General features: G+C 64.8%; 1 protein-coding gene across 1 annotated transcript; it reads left to right on the forward strand.

The window, feature by feature from the left end:
* Positions 1–1,996: 1,996 nt before the first annotated feature.
* Positions 1,997–15,674, forward strand: LOC112985583 (carbonic anhydrase 15-like). The gene is made up of 8 exons (XM_026104286.2): positions 1,997–2,183; positions 4,246–4,281; positions 6,101–6,271; positions 6,570–6,730; positions 7,822–7,914; positions 8,700–8,766; positions 8,899–9,065; positions 10,367–15,674. Exons 1-8 carry the CDS (start codon positions 2,117–2,119, stop codon positions 10,574–10,576), a joined length of 972 nt encoding a protein of 323 aa, XP_025960071.2. The 5' UTR covers positions 1,997–2,116; the 3' UTR covers positions 10,577–15,674.
* Positions 15,675–18,675: the final 3,001 nt, after the last annotated feature.

Here is an 18,675-nt window from a genome sequence, read left to right on the forward strand (position 1 = left end):
GGAGAGCTGTGTCCCAGGAGGCACCTGGACATGGCTGGACCACCTGGTGGTTTAAAGTCTTTGGATGTGCATACAGAGCGAGTCAGAGAGGTTTTAGCCTTTTAAACAAGCAGGTGCAGGTCATCTCTGTTTCTATTAGAAAATCATGGGAGAATGGAAAACCAGCAAGTCTGTGGTGTCAGAGACCATAAACCTCCCTCTTTCTCTCTCTCTCCAGGTTGCTCCAGAGAGATGATTACAGCCCTCTGCAAGCTGCATCATCCACAAACCAGGCGCCAAACCTGACTGATGGCCCAAATCCAGACTAGCTCCAGGGAGCTTTGCACTGTCGCCCTCCTCTCTGCCTGTTGCTGCTGCCAAAATGTGCGCCCTGTTTCTTCACGGGTACCTGTTGGTGGCCGTCTCTATGCTGAGGGGTGGAAGCACCCCAAGGAGCCCCCACCGGGGCGAGCCGGACCCTCTGTGCCGTCCCCTGCAACGAAGCGTGGCCGGGCGGCTCTGCTGAGCCAGGGACCTTCCTCAGCCAAGCTGCCAGCAGGAGCCTTGTTCTTGCAGCCCTCGTGCTGGTGCCGGGGTTTATTTATCCTGGCATCGGCTCCGCAGTGCTCCGAGCCAGGAACTGAGTACCAACAAGAGCAGCAGAGGAACGTGTCCTGTGGCCTCCTTTTTCATTGCTGCCTGAAGAAAGCAGGGATATTTTAGGATAATGTGACAACACCACAATCCGGTGTTTTCGTGCCCCCTTTTTCCAACCTACCTGCTGCAGGAGAATAACTGCTCTTCCAAGATATGGGCTCCCATGGGACCTGCCTGGTTAGGTGATGTGGTGGATGTGAAGCTGAGCTGCTGCAGGTGGCTGGTGCTGCTTGGGGTGATGGCTTCGTGGTGCATGAGGAGCCCAGCAACCATGTTGAAGGGCAGGAGATGCCCTGGGTTGAGCTCTTGCAGTGCCAGCGGTGTGAGCGGGAGGCATGGACGGATGCCAACATCCCCTTTGGCCCTTCCCAGAGGGGCTCGGAGCTGACCATCAGCCCTGGACATGCGTGGTGGAAAGGGCTCAGCCGCAACTCCCTGGTGGCACGTGGACAGCTGGGCACGGACAGGAGGTTCAGCGAGGCGGTTTGGGCTCTGGCTGGACGGCCGTGGGGCAGCGCTGGGGACCTCCACGGTTCCTGCCGCCCTGAGCATCTGGGGTGACATTCAACGCCGCTCCTGGAGATCGTCGCTCGTGGTGCTTCACCTCCCCAGCACCTGGCCAGGTCTTTGCCTTCCCAGTGAGGTGGCCGCAGGAAGCTGAGCTGATGGAGCATGCTGCGGACCGGAGCAGGGCCGGCATCTCACGAGCTGGAGGCAGAAAGGGGTGAGTCCTTCCTCGCTGACACCTTGCTCGGTTGGTCCGGGAGCCGCGCTGGTCCTTTGTGGCTGCTGGGGACTGATCTGGGGGCCGTGGCCAGGTCGTCCCACGATGACCCTGGCGCTGCAGCCCATGAGCAGGGTCGGGGGGGTGCTGCCTGGGGGGACGGAGGGCAGAGCCACACGCCAGCCCCTGGGTGCTCCCAGCGTGGCTGCTGCACCCAGCCCTGGGGAAAGCAGCAGGTTTTGAACCCGAATTCCCCGTGCACTGCCAGCCCCGTGGCCGGGAGGCGGGACGTAGCGGGTATCGCGGGCTGGCCTGGGTCTGCTGGCCGCCGGGCTCGGCCGTTGTGGCAGCTGATGGTCAACTTGGGGTTTGGGGGGGCAGGAGGAGGCTGCGACCCCGGCACCAGCTGGGCTGTCGCAGCGCAGAGCGAGGATGGGGCAGGAGCATCGCAGGGCCCGGGCAGCCCGCGGGGCTGGCAGTGGTGGCCGCGGCACCGAGCACCGGGCCAGCTCCAGGCAGGTGGCCCGGCACGGGGAGGGGCTGGCCGGGGGCCGGGCTGGCTGCAGCGCTCCCCGCTAGCAGGCGAGGAGTTAAAAACTCAGCCCGTGTGATGAATATTTAACAGCAGTGCACAGGCTGGAGCCGAGGATTTCTCGGCTGCCGTGGTTGGCAGCGCGGCGCCCTCCCGGTCACGCTGCGCAGCGGGGCCAGCATCGCACCCCGGCACCACCGCACCGCACCGGCCCGCTCGCTGCCATGGGGGCACGAGGGCTCGGGGTGACTTTCCTGGCTCTGCTTCTCGTCATCCGAGCAGCTGCCGGAGGTGAGCGGGCGGGCGGGCTGCCTCCCCCCGGCGGGCGTTTTTGGGGGGCGGCCAGGGGTGGGGGCTGCAGCGAGGGCTGAGATGGCACAGGGGTTTCCACGCTGCCACTCAGGGGATGCCAGCACCAGCCTGGTTTATTCCCTTCCCTTTTGGATGTGCCCTGGGGGGCAATGCGTGTCCTGGGTGCGTGGAGCGGCCGCTCCGGTGTCGCAGGAGACGGGGACAGACCAGGGACCATGGTCCGGCACAGGAGCCGTCCCCTGCCCTCCCCGTGGGACGTCCCTGCCCAGCCGTGCTGCCAGGATCCGGCTCGCCCCCACTCTGCTCCCAGGGCTGATGGGGACGCATCCGTGGCGAGGAGCTAAGTTTGTCCCTGTGGGAGGCATCTGGTCCTGGCGGCTCCTCTGAGCCGGTGGGGATGCGGGGGCTTGGGGCTTCGGCCCCTCCTCGCTGGGCCGCGCTGTCTGGAATAAGATCTCCATGCAGCCAGAGCCACGGTCCCAGGGCAGAGAAGTTTGGGTGCTTCAGGCCAGGCTGGCTGTTAGTGCTGCCGCGGTTAACGTTACCTGGTACCCGGCTGCGGCTGAGGATGCTCCGGGGCCGGGAGTGGTGCAGGCAAGCGAATGGGGTTTCCCAGGAGCTCGGCCTCCTCTGTGCCAGTGAGAAAACTATCTCAAAGCTGGGTCCCCTGCAGCAGGGAGTGCTCCCCGGAGCCCCGCGCCGTCCCGCTCCCCAGCTCGGGGGCTGTTTTCTCTCCTCTGGCTGCAGCGGGTGCGTGGATGCGGTGGTGCAGGCGCTGAGCCCGCGCGCAGCAGCTGGTCTCTGTGCCCCCGTGCGCTGCTGGGGCGTGGGATGCCCGGTGCTGGGGATTGCGGGCTCTCAGGGGACTGTGTTGGGAGAGGGGCAGTTTGGGCCTTGCAGGGTGCCTGGAAGGGGCTGTGAGCCATGAGTGTGCAGCTCGGGGAGGTGAGCAAAGCTGACGGCCCCTGGGCCGAAGTGCGGCTGTGACTGCAGAGGAGAAAGCAGGGCACAGGCTCCGGCTGCCTTAGCATCGCCATGTGCTGCACCGAAACCCAGCTCCCAGCACTGGCAATCCCTCTGCTCGCCAGCTCCCTGCCAGCGTGAGCGGTGACAGCAGCGCTGTAGGTAGGAGTGAGCACCGGGCGAGCCGGCCGGCCCCGCGGCGTGGGCACGGCGCTGCCCACGGCCCCGCTCGCCGCCTTCCCGACCTGGGGAGCGGTCCCGGGGAGGGCGGCGCGCCGGGCGGCAGGGAGTCGGGGCCGCTGAGCGGGGCCGCACCGAGCTCGGCAGCCTCCGAAGGGAGGGCCGACAAGCCCAGGCAGGTTTCCTTGGGAAGAGGCGGCTGGGGGAGGCGCGGAGGGTGCGAATGTGCCTGAACAGCGCCGAGAATAGCCGGGGCAGCAGCAAGCGACAGGTCCATGACACTGGGCGAGTTTGGCCGCCCGGCGTGCGGCTCCCTGCCGGGGCGACGGTTTGCCGCCATGGGCGCAGGGGGAAGGGGGCCGGTGGGATGCGGTGCAGCCCACGCTGGGGGGTCCCGGGATACGGCTCAGGTGGTTGTTAGCCCCGGCTTAGGGCTTTTCGTGAGGCTGTAGGGAGTGTGGGGTGCTGCGGGGCCGTTTGCGATGCCCCCAGCGGGGCTGAGCCTCATGGCCCCGTGGCGGCAGGCGAGGACGGGGATCCCTGTCTCGCCCAGAGCCGCTCTGCAGGCAGCGTGGGCTGTGAGGGGGCACGTAGGGTGGATATGCAAGTGAAGGGCCACCTATTAGCTGTCCTGGGCTCGTCTGCAAGAGCCTGGCTGCCCCGCGTGTCCAGCAGCATGCTGCCCTCACTCCTTCCCTCCTCCTCCTCGGAGTGCCCCACATCTGGGCACATCCCCGTGGGGGCCTCCGTCCCCGCGTGCTGTCCTGCCCCCGCGGCACCGCCAGCAGAGGCGGCCTGGGAGCAGACAGCAGGCGGCAACCTGGGATTCTTCAGCAAAAAGCATTGGGTTTGGGCACGGGACCTCCACTGCCTCACCTGAGCTCTTCTCTCCCCGCAGGGCAGTGGTGCTACGATTCGCAGGACCCCAAGTGCGGTGAGTATTGGGGCGCGGGGGCCCCATGGCCGCAGTGCGCTCTGCCCCTTCGCCCGCCGAGCACAGATCCCTCCCCGTTCCCTCTTTGCAGCCACGATTTTCTCGCAGGGAAGCAGCCCTGCCGGGGATAAAGTGAAGGGACGGGGCAGCTGGAAGCGGCTGAGATGTCCTTGGGCCGCTCCGTCCGGCGTTCCCCGCGGGGCGAGTGTGCCGCGCAGCGAGCCCAGCCCTGCTTCTGCCTTCCAACGCTCGGCACCAGGACGTCGCCCCGGCAGGGCCGCGAGGGAAGCGCCGAGGAGCAAACCCACCGCGGGGAGGGCTCGGGGGATTGAACTGCGTAATGCAAAGGTGGCGAGGGTGACAGCGCGCTGAGCAGCTTCACTCTCGGGCACGCTACTGTGTAAACTAAGCAAAACCCCGGGAGCCCTCGGAGCGGCTCAGGCTTGGCTCCTGCCGCTAGCGAAGGTCAGGTGCTACCAGGGGCAGGATTGGCCTCCCCGGTTTTGGTTGAAGCAGGTGAAAATCTGGATTTAACACTTGCCCTCAGTGGCACCCGCAATGCCGATGTCCCGGGGCAGGAGGGAGGGAGGCAGCGGGGCCCCGCGAGCACCGGCCGCTGCCCTGGGCTCCGGCACGAGGAAGGACGGTGCCGCTTTGGGAGCCAGCAGGGCCCTTCTGGTTGCTGCTGGGAAAATAAACGTCCACCCTGCGATACGGTGGCTGGGTGCCACTTTGTCTTGCAGCATGCAAATAGCTTGTAAAAGGCTGATTAAGGATCAATGAGCAGGTAATTAGCTGTGATGGTCCAACTGTTTTATAGCTCTTTGATGCATGTACACCATGTCCTGCGGCCGTAGCGCATTCCTCATGTTTGAAGAGCATTAATAGTTAGGCACGACTTATTACTCCTCGATAAACAGCCGGCAATTTAGCCAGGGTCGTGCCACCAGCCAGGGTGGATTTTCGGCAGTGCTGGGTGGGAGGCGAGCAGCGCGGCGCGGAGCAGCCCCTTACCAAAAGCAGCCGGTTTGCGGGGCCGCGGGGCGGTCCGTGCCGGGGAGCGGCGGCGGGGTGATGCAGCGGCAGGCGGCCGCCGGCCCCGGGCGGTCTGCGGTTGGGGCGAGCGTGTGGAGCGCGTGGCCGGAGGCACGGCCCCACGGCACGGAGAGGTGGCTCCCGCGTGTGTCCCGCGCCGGGAGGCTGCCGGGCAGCGAGGCGGCCCCCAGGCGCAGGCCCCGGCGGCTGCAGCTTGCCGCGGCGCGGTGAGCGGGAGCTGCGCTGACGTACGGGCGACCTCCCTGCACGCCGCCTGCGGTTTGTACCGGTCCGGCTTTTGTGTCGGGGACCCGCTGTCACGGGGCGTAATTGGACAAAGCCAGCGTGCATAGGCTGCAACGTGCTCAACGCCAAGCTGCGTGTTCTGCTAACGGTCCCCGTGTCCTCCCTTTCCCCCTTCCTGCAACGACTCCTGGCCGTCCCCGTCCGCTCCTCGCGGACGCTCAGTTCGGTTTAATCCGCTCCCCCTTAGTGGAGCGACCTCTCCCGAAGGCGAGGAAGGTTTGGTGCAGGGGGGGCCGGAGGAACCGAAGGGGCTGGGAGAGAACCTGCCCTTCGGCGTGGCGAGCGACGCCGCTGCCTGCCGGGCTAAATATAGCCCCGGCCCTGCGGGGAAATCCTGCTCAATTATGAATGAGGCCGAAATAAGCCCCAGCGCATCGATACTGCCGCAGGTCGGCCGAGCGGGAGGCGGCTCCCGCGGGATGCCGGGAAGCGCCGGGGCTCGCCGCCCGCACCGACCCTGCCGCCGCCTCCTCCGCAGGCCCCAGCCACTGGAAGGAGCTGAAGGCCACCTGCGGAGGCAGCCGGCAGTCGCCCATCGACATTGACCGGCGTCGGCTCCGGAGGGACGGCCGCCTCGGCGACATCCTCTTCGAGGGCTACAACCAGGCCCCTCCGGGCAAGTGGAGGCTCACGAATGACGGGCACACAGGTGCGTGCCAGGGTGTCCCCATGTCCCTGCTTCTCCATGCCTGGTCCTGCCGAGGGCTTTGTCCCGGGGCTGCAATCGTGGTGGCGGGAGCTCCCGGGCGCTCCCTTCCTTAGCCTGCATGAACATGGGACCACGGCACGGCCTCCATCCCAGGGATTTGCATGATCCTGGTTATTAACCCGAGGAGGGGAATAGCCCTGGGGCTTGCCCGTCCACAGGGGAGCCATGGAGGGGACGCCAGGGCTCAGCTTTCCCTCCTGGCGTCCCCGCGCCCTCCTCACCCGTGGCTCTCTCGCAGTGGTGCTGAGCCTGCAAGGCGCCTCGGCGGCCGAGCACATCAACATCACCGGCGGGGGCCTGCCCGGCACCTACCGGGCTCTGCAGCTCCACTTCCACTGGGGCAGCCTCGCCGGCAACGGCTCCGAGCACACCCTCGACGGGCGCCAGTTCCCCATGGAGGTAGGTGGGAGCTGGCAGTGCCCCGCTGCCGCGGGGGGCCGCAGAGCTGCAAACGCACCCTGCGACTGGGAGCGGTTTTCGGTAGCTCGTGGTGTTTGCGTTTGCTGCAGCCGCTCGGCCAGGTTGCTGTTTCTATGCCGCAGCGTGACTGCATGCAAGTGCCTGGAACATGCAACACGGAGGTGTTTTTGGTGGCTCGTACACCAATATGAGGGGTCTGGGGTCCTTTTGGGAAGCAGGTGTTAATACAACCAGGGGAGAGGGGTTGTATGGCTGGGATGGGGAAAGCGCCCGTTGCGCTCCCCGTTAGCAAGTCCCGTGCTCCGGACGGAGGGCGAGCGGCACTCGGGGGGAGCAGGGAAGCTCAGAGCGGCGATGCAGCAGCGGTGACTCAAAGCTGCAGCTCTGCCTCCAGCACCTCTGCCGGGCCCTTTATATAGCGCGTTGCAGCACTGTACCCCGTCGGCGGCCGCCGGGGCTTTGCTGCAGCAGCCCGCCAGGGTGGCAGCCCCGTCTCCCAATCAGTTAAAAAGCAGCTGACATAAGACTCGAGGATTTTCTGTACCGCTCTTGGGCAGAGTTGACTTTTGTGGTCCGTTCCGCAGCGCTTGGGGGGAGCCGGCTGGAGCGGCAGAGCCGCGCGTTGAGTCAGCGCACGTGAGGGAGGGCGTGCGTGAGCGTCTTCACCAAATGCTCGGAGATCTTGCTGGATGAAAGAGGCTCTGTGCCTGTGAAATATTTATTATCTGTCAAAGTGGAGCAAAATTTACTTACTGCGGATAGCAGCAGATGCTCCGACGCGCGGCTGGCGTACGAGCCGGGACTGCCGATGGCCCTTTCCCCAGCCCCGCTGCCCCTTCAAAGGGAGCTCCCTTGCTTCGAGGCGCTTTGATTTTCCCCAAACCTCCCACGTGAGCGGCCGGGAGCAGCACAGCCAGCAAGGCCGTCCGCACCCGCGGGCCCTGCGGAGGCTGCGACTGCATTTGGGATTTTTCCAGGCGAGGTTGGCTCGGCGCTGCCTGTCCTGGGATGGCTGGGGAGACGCGGGGGGTTGGCGGTGCCCGCGCTCAGCCCCTCTGTGCTTTCCCCAGCTGCACATCGTCCACATCAACGTCAACTACCGCACCCTCGGGGAGGCCAAGGGGCACCCGAACGGGCTGGCCGTGCTGGGCTTCTTCTTCCAGGTAGGTGCCGGGCGGGCTGGGGAGACCAGCACGAGCTCCAGGGCAGCTCCCCTCTCCGTCCGCCTGCACGCTGGTGCCAGCCCTGTCCCCCCAGCCCACGGCGCGCTCTGCTGCGGTTTGGGGAGCTCTGGAAAGGAAAACGAGCTGGGAGCATCAGGGAGGCGGCGAAGGGGCTGCAGTGCTGCATGGCACCCGGGAGGCATCGTCTCAGCCTGGGGCTTCGCCAGAAGGGCGCCCGGCGCGGAGCTGTGCGCGGGTGGGTGCTGGGGCTCCGGCCGTGCGTAGTCAGCTCAGCGTTGTCAGTCACGTGCGGGTCTGAATTTTTCTGCCCCGAGTTGAAATGTTCTGGTCTAAATGAGGCGTTGGAAACGCCCCTGAGGATTTGCAGCAGAGCTGCCTGAACAGCATGGGTCGTCTTGGGAAATGCTGGTTTCTGGGAGCTTCTCGTGGGAACGTGCTTGTTCTGATGACGCTGGGGAGAGGCTTCCTACAGCTGCTGAAAGGGAGCGAGAAAGAGCTGCAGTCCCAGAGGGCCGGGGCGGCATGTGTCTCCTGCTTCCCGGGTATTCAGAAAGATCTTGGTTGTGCCCCAGAAGAGGCTCTAAATTCTTGAGCTTCGTAACCCTGTGCAGCCAGGAAAGCTGGTTGGGGCAGGAGGTCAGGGTGAGCCCCTCTCCGGCTTCACGTGAAGTTCCATCCCATCTGCTGGGACGCGGGGCTTGGGGACGCGCTTCGCAGCGGGTGCTCCTGTGCAAGCATTTACTGTTCACTGCTCCCCTCCGCAGGTCTCGGAAACGGCTAACTCCAACTACAACACCATCGTGGCTGGCCTGAGGAACGTGTCCTACCACGGTGAGTCGTCTTCGGCTGCTCTGCGCTGGGACAGGGGAAAAATCTCGGTCCGGGGGGTGGTGGTGGTGCCGGGCAGACGCTGCCAGGCCACGGCGGTGCAACGTGCAGCGCTGCCTCCCGCTGTGTTTCCAGGGCACTTCGTGGATTTGGCCTCCACTTTCCGCCTGAGCAACCTGCTCCCGAGCGCCGGGCAGCTCTCCAAGTACTACCGCTACCAGGGCTCCCTGACCACCCCCGACTGCAGCGAAGTCGTCGTCTGGACGGTGTTCGAGGAGCCTGTGCCTATCGGCCGGGCACAGGTAACGGCGCAGCGCGCTCCGGCTCCGCTTGCTCGCCCCGGGAGAGGGCCCGTCTTCTACACCTTGGAGCCGCAGTGCCCCTGGGTCAGTGCTGCGGATGGGTAGTGCCTTTAGGTCTGGACGTTCCCCAGGCCGGCCGGAGCGGTGCTTGCTGGGCTCCTTGTGCGTGGTTTGGTAAAGCAAATGTGTCGAGCCGGGCTCTGCAGCCCAGCGTCACCCCGGCCCGCGAGGGGGTCCTGGGGTCACCTGCGTTCGCCCCGGCCGGGCACTGCTCAGAGGGGCCCTCGGGAGCGCTCGCCTGTGCCACGTGTAGCCTGTTTCTTGCGATTTTCCTTACACGTAAACAATAGCGCAAAGAAAGTAACCTCTGCGATAAAGCTCTCAGCGCGCTGACAGCTGATGCCTTTTGCAAAGATCAGGTGGTGGAAGCGTGACCGCCCACCAGCAGCGCAAAATCCCGCGTGGATCACTCGGCCACGCACGTGCCCGCACGCCCCCGGCACGCCAGCACCATCCGCAGAGCAAAAGGGGACAAATTAACATGGTCAGGCAGCAGATGTGAGCAGCAGAAGGTGCCTCTCCTCCTCCCCGGCGCTGCCAGGAGCCCAGCAGCAGCCGCCCGTGCAGGCTTCGGCGAAGGGGGCGAGGCGGTCGCAGCTCCGGCGGGAGGAGGACGAGCTTTGCAGGGGCTCGAGGGCTTGCAGCCGCAGAGCTGCAGGGTTGCGCCTGCTCCTGCCAGCACGGGGCAAAACCTTGGTGGTGGCGGTGCCCCAAAACAGCTCTGAGAAGGGGAGGGTGGGAGCTCTCTTCTCTTCTCCAAGTTTCCTAGTAAGTGCATTTCCTTGAGGGAGTCCCATGCTGGCCAATCTTTAAGTGCTCAACACAGGCCCAAAAAACATGAGCTTCTTTAAACATTAGCAATTGATCCTGGTAAGACCTGGATTATCCTATTTACCCTCTGCTTTCTCAGTCTGGGGGCAGGAGCTGCTGGCGGGGGGCTGCACCACGGTTCCCACGCTGCCACCTGGCCTGCGCCCCATGGCACGGGGCACCCCAAAACGCAGCACTGACCCCCTCTCTTCCTGGGAGCCTCTGGGTAAAAGTCACAGGGCGGCAGTTAGAGAGAAATACTGGATTTCTGTGTTTTACCCACTGCTAGGGTAGGATTTAGGGGCATCTTCTGCTTGACGCTGCAGTTGAGGCCATGCACGTTTGAGGGGGTTGGCGCACGTGGCGCAGGCACAGGGCAGGGGTGGCAGCATGAGAAGACTCACTGCCTCCTTCCTCTCCCGGCCCCACAGCTGACGGCATTCATGAACACCGTCCACTTCCCAGCCGCCGGCTCCACGCTCCTCAAAATGACTAACAACTTCCGACCACCACAGCCCCTGCGCCGCCGCGAGGTCCTGGCCTCCCGCGACGCCACGACCAGCCGCGGGGGACGCAACCAGCTGCTATCGGCCCTGCTCCTGCTGCCGCTGCTGGGCCCCGCTGCAACGTGCCGCTCCTAGGGCCCCAGCCTCCAGCCGCGCCTCCCTGGTGCCCACCTCGCTGCCAAGCGTTGCGTGAGAAACACCATGCTGCAACAGAGGCCATTACCGAGCGGCATCGATGCCTGTCCAATTCCAGACCTATCGATGGGGTTCGATATCGATATCAATATCAAACCCTATCGATAGGCCCCCAAACCGCTCGCTCTCCGCAGGCATGCATAGCTTTGGCTCTGGGGCCGATGCTGCTCTCGGGAGGCGCCGCTGACCATCGACATTGACCGTTTTTCATGCCGACGGGCCTTGACGAGTATCGACGTCCCTGCCTATCGCGTGGGCCCCACATGCACAGCGACCGCTCCCTCTCGGCACGCAGCGATCCCTCTCGATCTCGAGAGGCCTCAAGGCCGCTGGATTTCCACACCTACGTAGAGGGATCCATCGCCCTAGGTGCCAATAGTTGTCGGTAACTGTCGAGATCCATCCCTGCCGATAGTCATCGATAGCTCTCGCTCTCGACAGCCGTCTGTGGCTTTCGCTCTGGGGCCGATTTTGCTCTTGGGAGCCATCAAAGGGGCTCGCTGTCGATCGCTCTCGATATCAAGCGGCATCGATGCCTGTCCAATTCCAGACCTATCGATAAAGCACTCCTATCCCCCAGTGACTGCGATCATGGTCCTGCAATGGCAGCCTCATCTGCCAGCATTAACTGGTCCTCATCCAGGGTTGTGCTCTCCTGTGGACGGGGCAGGGAGGGCAGCTACGGTCCTGCCGGCCAATAACGTTCCTCCTGTTGTTGCTGGAGATCGCTATCAAAGAGGAGCTCTTGGAGCTCCCTGGTTCTGCTCCCTCTTCCCAGCTCTCGTTTTCCAGGCTGACTACAGCACACTGCCCTGTCCACAGTCCCTCACTGGATAATGGAGATGTGTTGATGCTGACAGAGAGAAATAATTAAGAGCTGCTTTCACGCCCCACGGAGTTCAGCCAGCATGATTTCCTCAGCTCATGCCAGGCACCCTACCCGGGAACGGGGAAAGATGGTGGAGGTTGCCGGGAGAGGGATCGGGACTCTGCCTCACTCCTTGGCGCTAGTGCCTCTGCATTTCGGTGGGGATGGCCGGTGTTGAGGACGTGTGCTGGCACGTGGTGGAGCTGTGTGCTGCCACCCACGGCTGCCGAACCCCCTCCGCGCCACAGAGGCGGCTGCTCAGCTAGGTCATTGCCGCAGTGCTCCAACCGGTGCTTGCTGGAAGCAGCGACCTTGCTGGGGGGCCCTCGGGTGCTTGACCGTCCATTAAGGACTTCATTAGTGCAGTAATGGCCCCGGCCGCGCCCCCGCTCCGTGCAGGGAGACACGAGTGTGGCTCGTTACGCCAAGGGCTCGTTATGGCAGGGGCCCCGGGGAGAGCTGGGGCTGAGGGCAGGAGAGGGGTGCGGGAGTGCTCCTCCAAGGAGGCCCAGTCCCCGTGTGCAATCAGGATGTGCTGGAGCAGAAGCCTTGCGGGGACGCCAGTGCACGCTGGGGCCGGGGGCAAAGCACTGCAATGAGCCCTGGCACGGCTCGCCCCAGCCTGCAGCACCCTGGCCTGGCGTGGCTGTTGGGAACCCCTGCCTGGGAAAGCCAGGACTAACCAGAGAGCACGGGAATAGCCAGAGAGCACAGAAAGCTCCCCCACTGCGGTCGTAGGGTTTGTTTCTGGGGAACTGTGAGAGCCTAACAGGCACCATGGGGAAAAATCCTCCCTTTCTTAGCAGCGGAGCTCCTGGGGCGATGGACGTGGGCTCCCGCGTGGGCCACGGTGCTGAGCTATGGTGCTGCAACCCCCAGGCCAGGCTGCCCCAGCCCGGCTCCCCTGACGGTCACCACCGAAATCTCAGCTGAGTACTGGAGAACCTGGCACATCCCACCCTGAACCAGTTGGTGCTGGTGGCTTCCTAATCAGCAGCAGGACCAGGGGGGTTTTGCACCTCCCCTGAACCGGCCTGGGAGTGGGGACCTCCTGCTCCCGGCTGGGAACACGGCCAGGCGTGCGGCTCCGCGATGGGGCCTGCACGGTGTCGGCTCTGCTGCGCGGTGGCTGTGCCTGGCTTGCAGCGCCCCAGTTTGTTCACCTGGGCTTTGCACTTTGGCCTCTCCGCTGCAGCCGGTGTTTCCTCTCCACTTTGCGCTGCCCGGGCTGGTGCTTTTGGCTGGTGTTTTCCCTGGGGAGGGTCCATCCCGGGGCAGCTCCGGATCTGCGGTCAGATCGAAACCTGTCGGGCGCGTGGCGCGGGGCTAGTTCCCATTCTGGGCTCACAGGGCGCCGCGGGCGCCAGCCAAGCGAAACCCGCCGGCCCGCAAAGCCCATCGGCCGCGAAAGGGAAAGCGTGGCAGCTCCTGCGAGCCCCCCGGCATGGGGCCGGCTGGGCCTCATGGGGGGACACCCCGGCCCTCAGTGGCCCCTGGGGGTCTCCAGCGCCCCGGAGCCCCTCGCCTGAGGCAGGGTCGCTGGTGGGGAGCACCCCCGGGATGGCTGATCCTGCCCTGCCATCAGCCCTGGGGTTTCCCCAGGTGAACCTCTCGCCCTGCTGTCCCCCCCCGCTTGGCCATCGCATGGCTCCACCCGGCGTCCTCGTCCCCGCTGGCGGAGCCCAAAGCAGGTGGGAGCTTTGGGGACTGGTGACATGGCGCTGCCAGCCCCACTGCTGCGCCAGCTCGTGCACGGGAGGGAACCGGCCGTCCCACCTCTCGCCGCCAGCCTTGCCAGCCCCGCAGCTGGGAGTTTCGCTGGCGCCTGCTGTATTAGATGTGGGTGACCAGGAGGTGTCCCTGCAACCTAAAGGTTGCTCTGGCCGAGCCTGGGGAGATGTTGGCCTGACCTGCCGCGAGGTGGTGGCATCTCTATCTCCATCCCCTCTCCGGTCTCTGTTTCCACGTCCATCTCTTCTTTCCAGCATCTCCTCTCTCCACATCCATCGCCCCTCCCTCCCTATCATCTCCTCTCCTGGCCTGGGCAAGGGAGCGTTCACACCCTCGGGAATGACGTGCCTCCAGGAGGGGCTGATAAAAGGCGCAGTTGGTGCCACCCCAGCATCTCGCCCGGCCTCGTGCTCACCGCTGCCCCGAGGGCTGCGCGCCTCGGCCTGGTGCATCTGCGGGGCTGCGAAGGTCGGGCCCTGCTCTGCGCGGTCGGAGCGGCGGGGCTGCGAGGGCCGGTGGCTGGGCGCGCTCGGGAGCTACCGCTGGCGTTAGCACGAGCTGGAGGAAACCGCCTGCTGAACCGCTGTCAGCTCCGGGTGCACTTGCAGGCCCCGGCGCCGGGAGGGGAGCACTGCCCCCCGGGCGGTGAAGAGCCGCAGGGCCAGGGCCGGGTGCGGAGCGTGCGCAGGGCAGGAGCGGGGCCGGATGCCCGCGGTGGGCTGGGAGGCGCCAGCCGGGCCGGGACCCGCTTGCGCGTGGGTCTGCGGCTCGGGTGGTGGGGCACAGCGGGACCTGGGCAGGCTTTGGGAGCTGCGGGGCCGAGGGGGCTGTGAGCCTGCTGCAAACTCCGATCCCCATTCCTCCTGTTTGAGGGGCGTTTTTATCCTCTGCAGCTCTTGGGATGCCCAGAGACTCGTGGCTTTGCGGGCAGGCAGATCACCTTGTGGCGGTGCCTCAGTTTCCCCTGCCGGGCACTGGGACTGCATTTGCTCAGCGGGGCACACGGAGGTGTCCTCGAGCCCCCTCTGCTCCCGTCTCCGGAGCACGCGCGGCGAGTGCGGGGATGTCGCGCAGCCCCCGGGTGTCCCGCAGAAACAGGAGAAGCCCTCCCCGCTATTCTGAGCCGCGCTGCAAAGGCAGCGGCCGCGCCGGGAGAGCCGGCCGGGGCCCCCTTGGCTGCAGGGCCGAGCAGCGACACCATCCCAAACGCTCCGGATAAGCTCAGCTGCTTTCTCCCCCCGACCTGGGGAGGTGCTGGAGCACCTCGCTGGGCTATCGCCTGCCGCGAGCCCCCTGTCCGGGGATGCGCTGGTGCCGGCTCCCCACGTCGCCCCCCTGTCACATGGGAGTGCTGGACCGCCGCAGGTGCAAGGGAAAAAGGGACCTGGAAAAGCTCCCAAAGAGCAGGTCCAAAGTGGGGCTGAAAAGCGGCCTTTTCTCCTGCTCTACGTGTCCTTGCAAACGGGGCTGGGGAGGGGACGCGCTCTTTGCCATGTGCTGGCAAATGTTTGTTGCGGGTGCAGAGCAGGCTCTGGGGAAACGGGCCCGCGGGCTATTTCGAGGTCCCAGATGGTGTTTGTCCAAGCTGGCCTCCTGTTTGCTGCCAGGACATAATTTTAGCAAAGGCAAACTGTTGTTTTTGACCTCCTTGCGCTGCGGTCAGCACATCTGGCCAGGGCAGAGCGCGGGATGTCGCGGGGCGCCGAGGGGGCCGGGCGAGAGCAGGACCGACCACGACGGCAGAGGCGCTGTGCCATCGCTCCGATGGCCCCGGGGAGCTGCTGGGGAAGCGGAGCCCACAAAATAAGGGGAAACCTGTATTTCCTGGCGCAGTTGGTGCTGGTGGTGCTGCACCCGCAGCCCCTGCTGGGGCTCAGCCGCCGGCGGGGCTCCCACGGCACTGGTGCCCCTCTCGTGCCGGGCTGTCCCCCGCCGCAGCGGTGCGGCCGGGCTCCCCCCTCCACCCGCGGCTGGCCGGCGTCGGGGAAAACCCTCCGGGCGACAGCCCTGGGGCTCCTCTCATGCTGCATGTGCTTGAATAAATAATAATTAAAAAAAAAATTTAAAAAAACAGTTGACGAGCCCTCTGCAGAGCCGCAGCCCTCCCGGTGCTGGCAGGTCTCGCTGGGGCGGGCAGTTGCGCAGTGCGAAAATCGACTTTTGGGTTAAAAGGCTTCCTAGAGCGCTCAATGCGCAGGTGCCCGGGGCCCGGGCTGGGGAGCCCAGCACGGCCGCATCCAGCGCGGCGAAAAGCAGCTCGCGCTGAGGAGCAGCCGCCGGTGCCGCTTCTGCCCACGCGCTCGCGGCCCTCCGCTGCGCTTTCCGGGCCCGTCGCTTCGGCAGCGGCTCCTAGCTGGAAGGTTCTTAACATTAACCTTAAAAACTTGTGAGTCTTAAACGGTGATGAAACATAAATAAAATGTATTTTCAAGAAAGGTAGTTCAAATTCTGTGATAAAATGTGTCTCTCAGTGCAGTTCGTGTTGTGCAAGCTGGCTTTTTACCCTAGGTGTTAGTAGAAAACAAGTGTTTTCTCCATTTCCTGAGCAGGCGTGACGATCTGGTGCGAGCTCGATGTTTTTAATATCCTAAACTTCAGATGAAAAATATTTTTGAGAAGCTCAAAGGTGCTTATTTTTTATTTGGCTCAGCTTGTTGACAACTTGTTTATGACCCTGAGCTTTTATATTTGGTGCTGTTTACCTCTATACAGGCCCTGCGTGTGTTTTTATGCACACATAAATAAAATATCATCGCAAATAATTTGTCCTGCAGCTCCACTCATCCAGCAAGTTTCCGCCGTCCAGCTGCGAAATGCGGCAGTTGCTGTTTTGACACAGCTATGCAAATGCTTTTTTCTTTGCAAGTGTGCTATATCGGTCAGGTAATGTTTTCAAGTGAACCAGCATGAAACATTTATTTATTTCATTTCATTACCTCTCGTGTACAGCGTGATTAAAAAAATCCCTGCCGTGCGCTTTTTGCAGGCGCTGCCGCTCAGCCTCCCGCTGGCGCTTCCACCCCGAGCCGTTCACAGGGGTATTTAAGGTGGGAATGGCCAGAACCTATGTTTTTTCCCCAAGATTCAGGGGTTTGGGCTCTGCCCCGTGTTTTGGCACTCTCGAGCCTGCCCCGTCTGTGGCATTGCAGGTCGAGCGGCGCGGCAGGACCCCGCTGCTCCGGGAGGTGCTCGCTGGCTCCGGGGCCTCGGGGCCACCACAGTTTTGCTATGAAAAGGGGCGGAATCGGGTCACCGCTGCCTGAGCCGCGGTGGGGGGCTGCCGGGGGCCCCGAGGTGGCGGTGCTGCTCGGCGCGGCGGCCAAGCGGCCTAGGGTGCTCGGGAGGGCGAGGGGGGCCGGCAGCCCCCGGCCCCGCCGCGCGCCTGCTCTGCCCCACGTCAGCGCCCGTGGGAGAGGGTTTCGCTTCCCTTTCTCGGGGCGCTTGGGGCCGTGCGTGCGCGGCCCCGATTGGGCGTTTGGGCCGGCGCGGGGTAAATTTAGCCCGGGGATGCCCCGGCAGCGGCACAGCTGTGCGGGGGCCCAGCTGGGAAGGGCTGGGCGGGCGGCTGGGATCCGGTTTTGGCTGTTTCGATGTGATTCTTGGCCACGGAAACACTGCCCGGTGTGTTCCTGGAAGAAGCCGTGCAGGCCCCAAAGCGGCCTTTGCTGCCGCTGTATCCCGCTCCTCCAGGCTTAGCATCGCCGCGCGTCGCCCGGTTGGATACCCTGTGCAGTGGGAGAGGCGGACCCCCTTGCCGGCGCGGTGGGGTGGGATGTGGGGGGAATGCGCTGGCCCAGGGCGGCAGCCCCATGCCGCGTTGGTGCTGGCCGGGTGCGATGCCGGGGCCGGCAGGAGAGCAGATCGGCTCCCGCCAGGCTGTGCGGGGAGCCAGGGCCATGGAGCCACAGCCGCCCCGGCCGGCACCGGCGGAAGGGCTGAAGCCTCCCCTCTGCACCCCCAAAGCAAACACGGGCCTCGTCCCCACGAGGACGAGGCGGGACGGGGCCAGGTCTCAGTGCTGCCCGACCCAGCTCCTCCATGTGCCTGGCCTCGGGGTCCAGGAGCTCCAGCACCAAGCTCCCCATGGCCCAAGCTCCCCACAGCACTGAGCACCCCATTGCACCAAACTCCCCACAGCACTGAACTCCCCATTGCACCAAGCTCCCCACAGCACTGAGCACCCCATTGCACCAAACTCCCCACAGCACTGAGCTCCCCATTGCACCAGGCTCCCCACAGCACCAGGCTCCCCACAGCACCAGGCTCCCCATTGTACCAAGCTCCCCACAGCACTGAGCACCCCATTGCACCAAACTCCCCACAGCACTGAGCTCCCCATTGCACCAGGCTCCCCATTGCACCAGGCTCCCCACAGCACCAAGCTTCCCGTTGCACCAAGCTCCTCACGGCACCGGGCTCCCCACGGCACCAAGTTCCCCACAGCCCAAGCTCCTCACAGCACTGAGCTCCCCATTGCACCAAACTCCCCACAGCACCAAGCTTCCCATTGCACCAGGATCCCCACAGCACTGAGCTCCCCATGGCACTGGGATCTCCATTGCACTGAACCCCCTATGGCACCGAGCTACCCATTGCACCAGGCTCCCCATTGCACTAGGATCCCTATTGCACCAGGATCCCCACAGCACCGAGCTTCCCATCACACCAAGCTCCCCACGGCACTGGGCTCCCCATGGCACCAAGCTCCCCACAGCACCGAGCTCCCCACAGCAGTGAACGCCCAATTGCACCGAGCCCCCTACAGCACTGGGCTCCCCATGGCACCGAGCTTCCCACAGCACCGAGCTCCCCACGGCACTGGGATCCTCAGAGCACTGAGCGCCCCATGGGTAGCAGCTGGCTGCACCCCTGTGGACTCATGCTGCAGAGGGTCCGTAGGGGCAGTGGAGCTGGGCCGTTCTCCTGCCATGCAGGGCTGGGAAATGCAGGTCACGTTTGACTGTGACCAAGTGGCCACCGTGTTTCTGCAGCCCCCGCTGTGAACGCAGGTGTCCTGCTGGGGCAGGGGTGGCACGGAGGGCAAAACTGGACACTTTGGGGTGATACTGCTGGGATTGCATGGCCTTTCCTGAAGTCCTGTGGAGGAGGCAGATCTCTGAGCACGGGTGTACGGGCACAGGGCAGGATGGGATCAGGCCTGGGGTCGGGCTGTACCCTGCCGCGCCTCTGGCATCGCTCCGGTTCCCTGCACAAGCCCGGGGGCTGCAAGCACAGCCGAGGCCATGCCAGCCTCCCAAACCAGCCCTGCCGCCAGGCCTGCGCTGCAGCAGGGCATCCCCCGGCTCCCGCTCCCTGCGGCCGCGCTGCCGGCACTGCCGCCCGCGGCTCCCGCGCTCCCCGGCTCCCAGCCGCTCATCGCTGGGGCTATTCTTAGCGCCCGGCTCTTGCTTTCGAGTTTCAGCCCCGCTGCCTGCAGGAA

Source organism: Dromaius novaehollandiae, chromosome 17 (genome assembly GCF_036370855.1).
Source record: "Dromaius novaehollandiae isolate bDroNov1 chromosome 17, bDroNov1.hap1, whole genome shotgun sequence".
Taxonomy (NCBI): Eukaryota; Metazoa; Chordata; class Aves; order Casuariiformes; family Dromaiidae; genus Dromaius; species Dromaius novaehollandiae.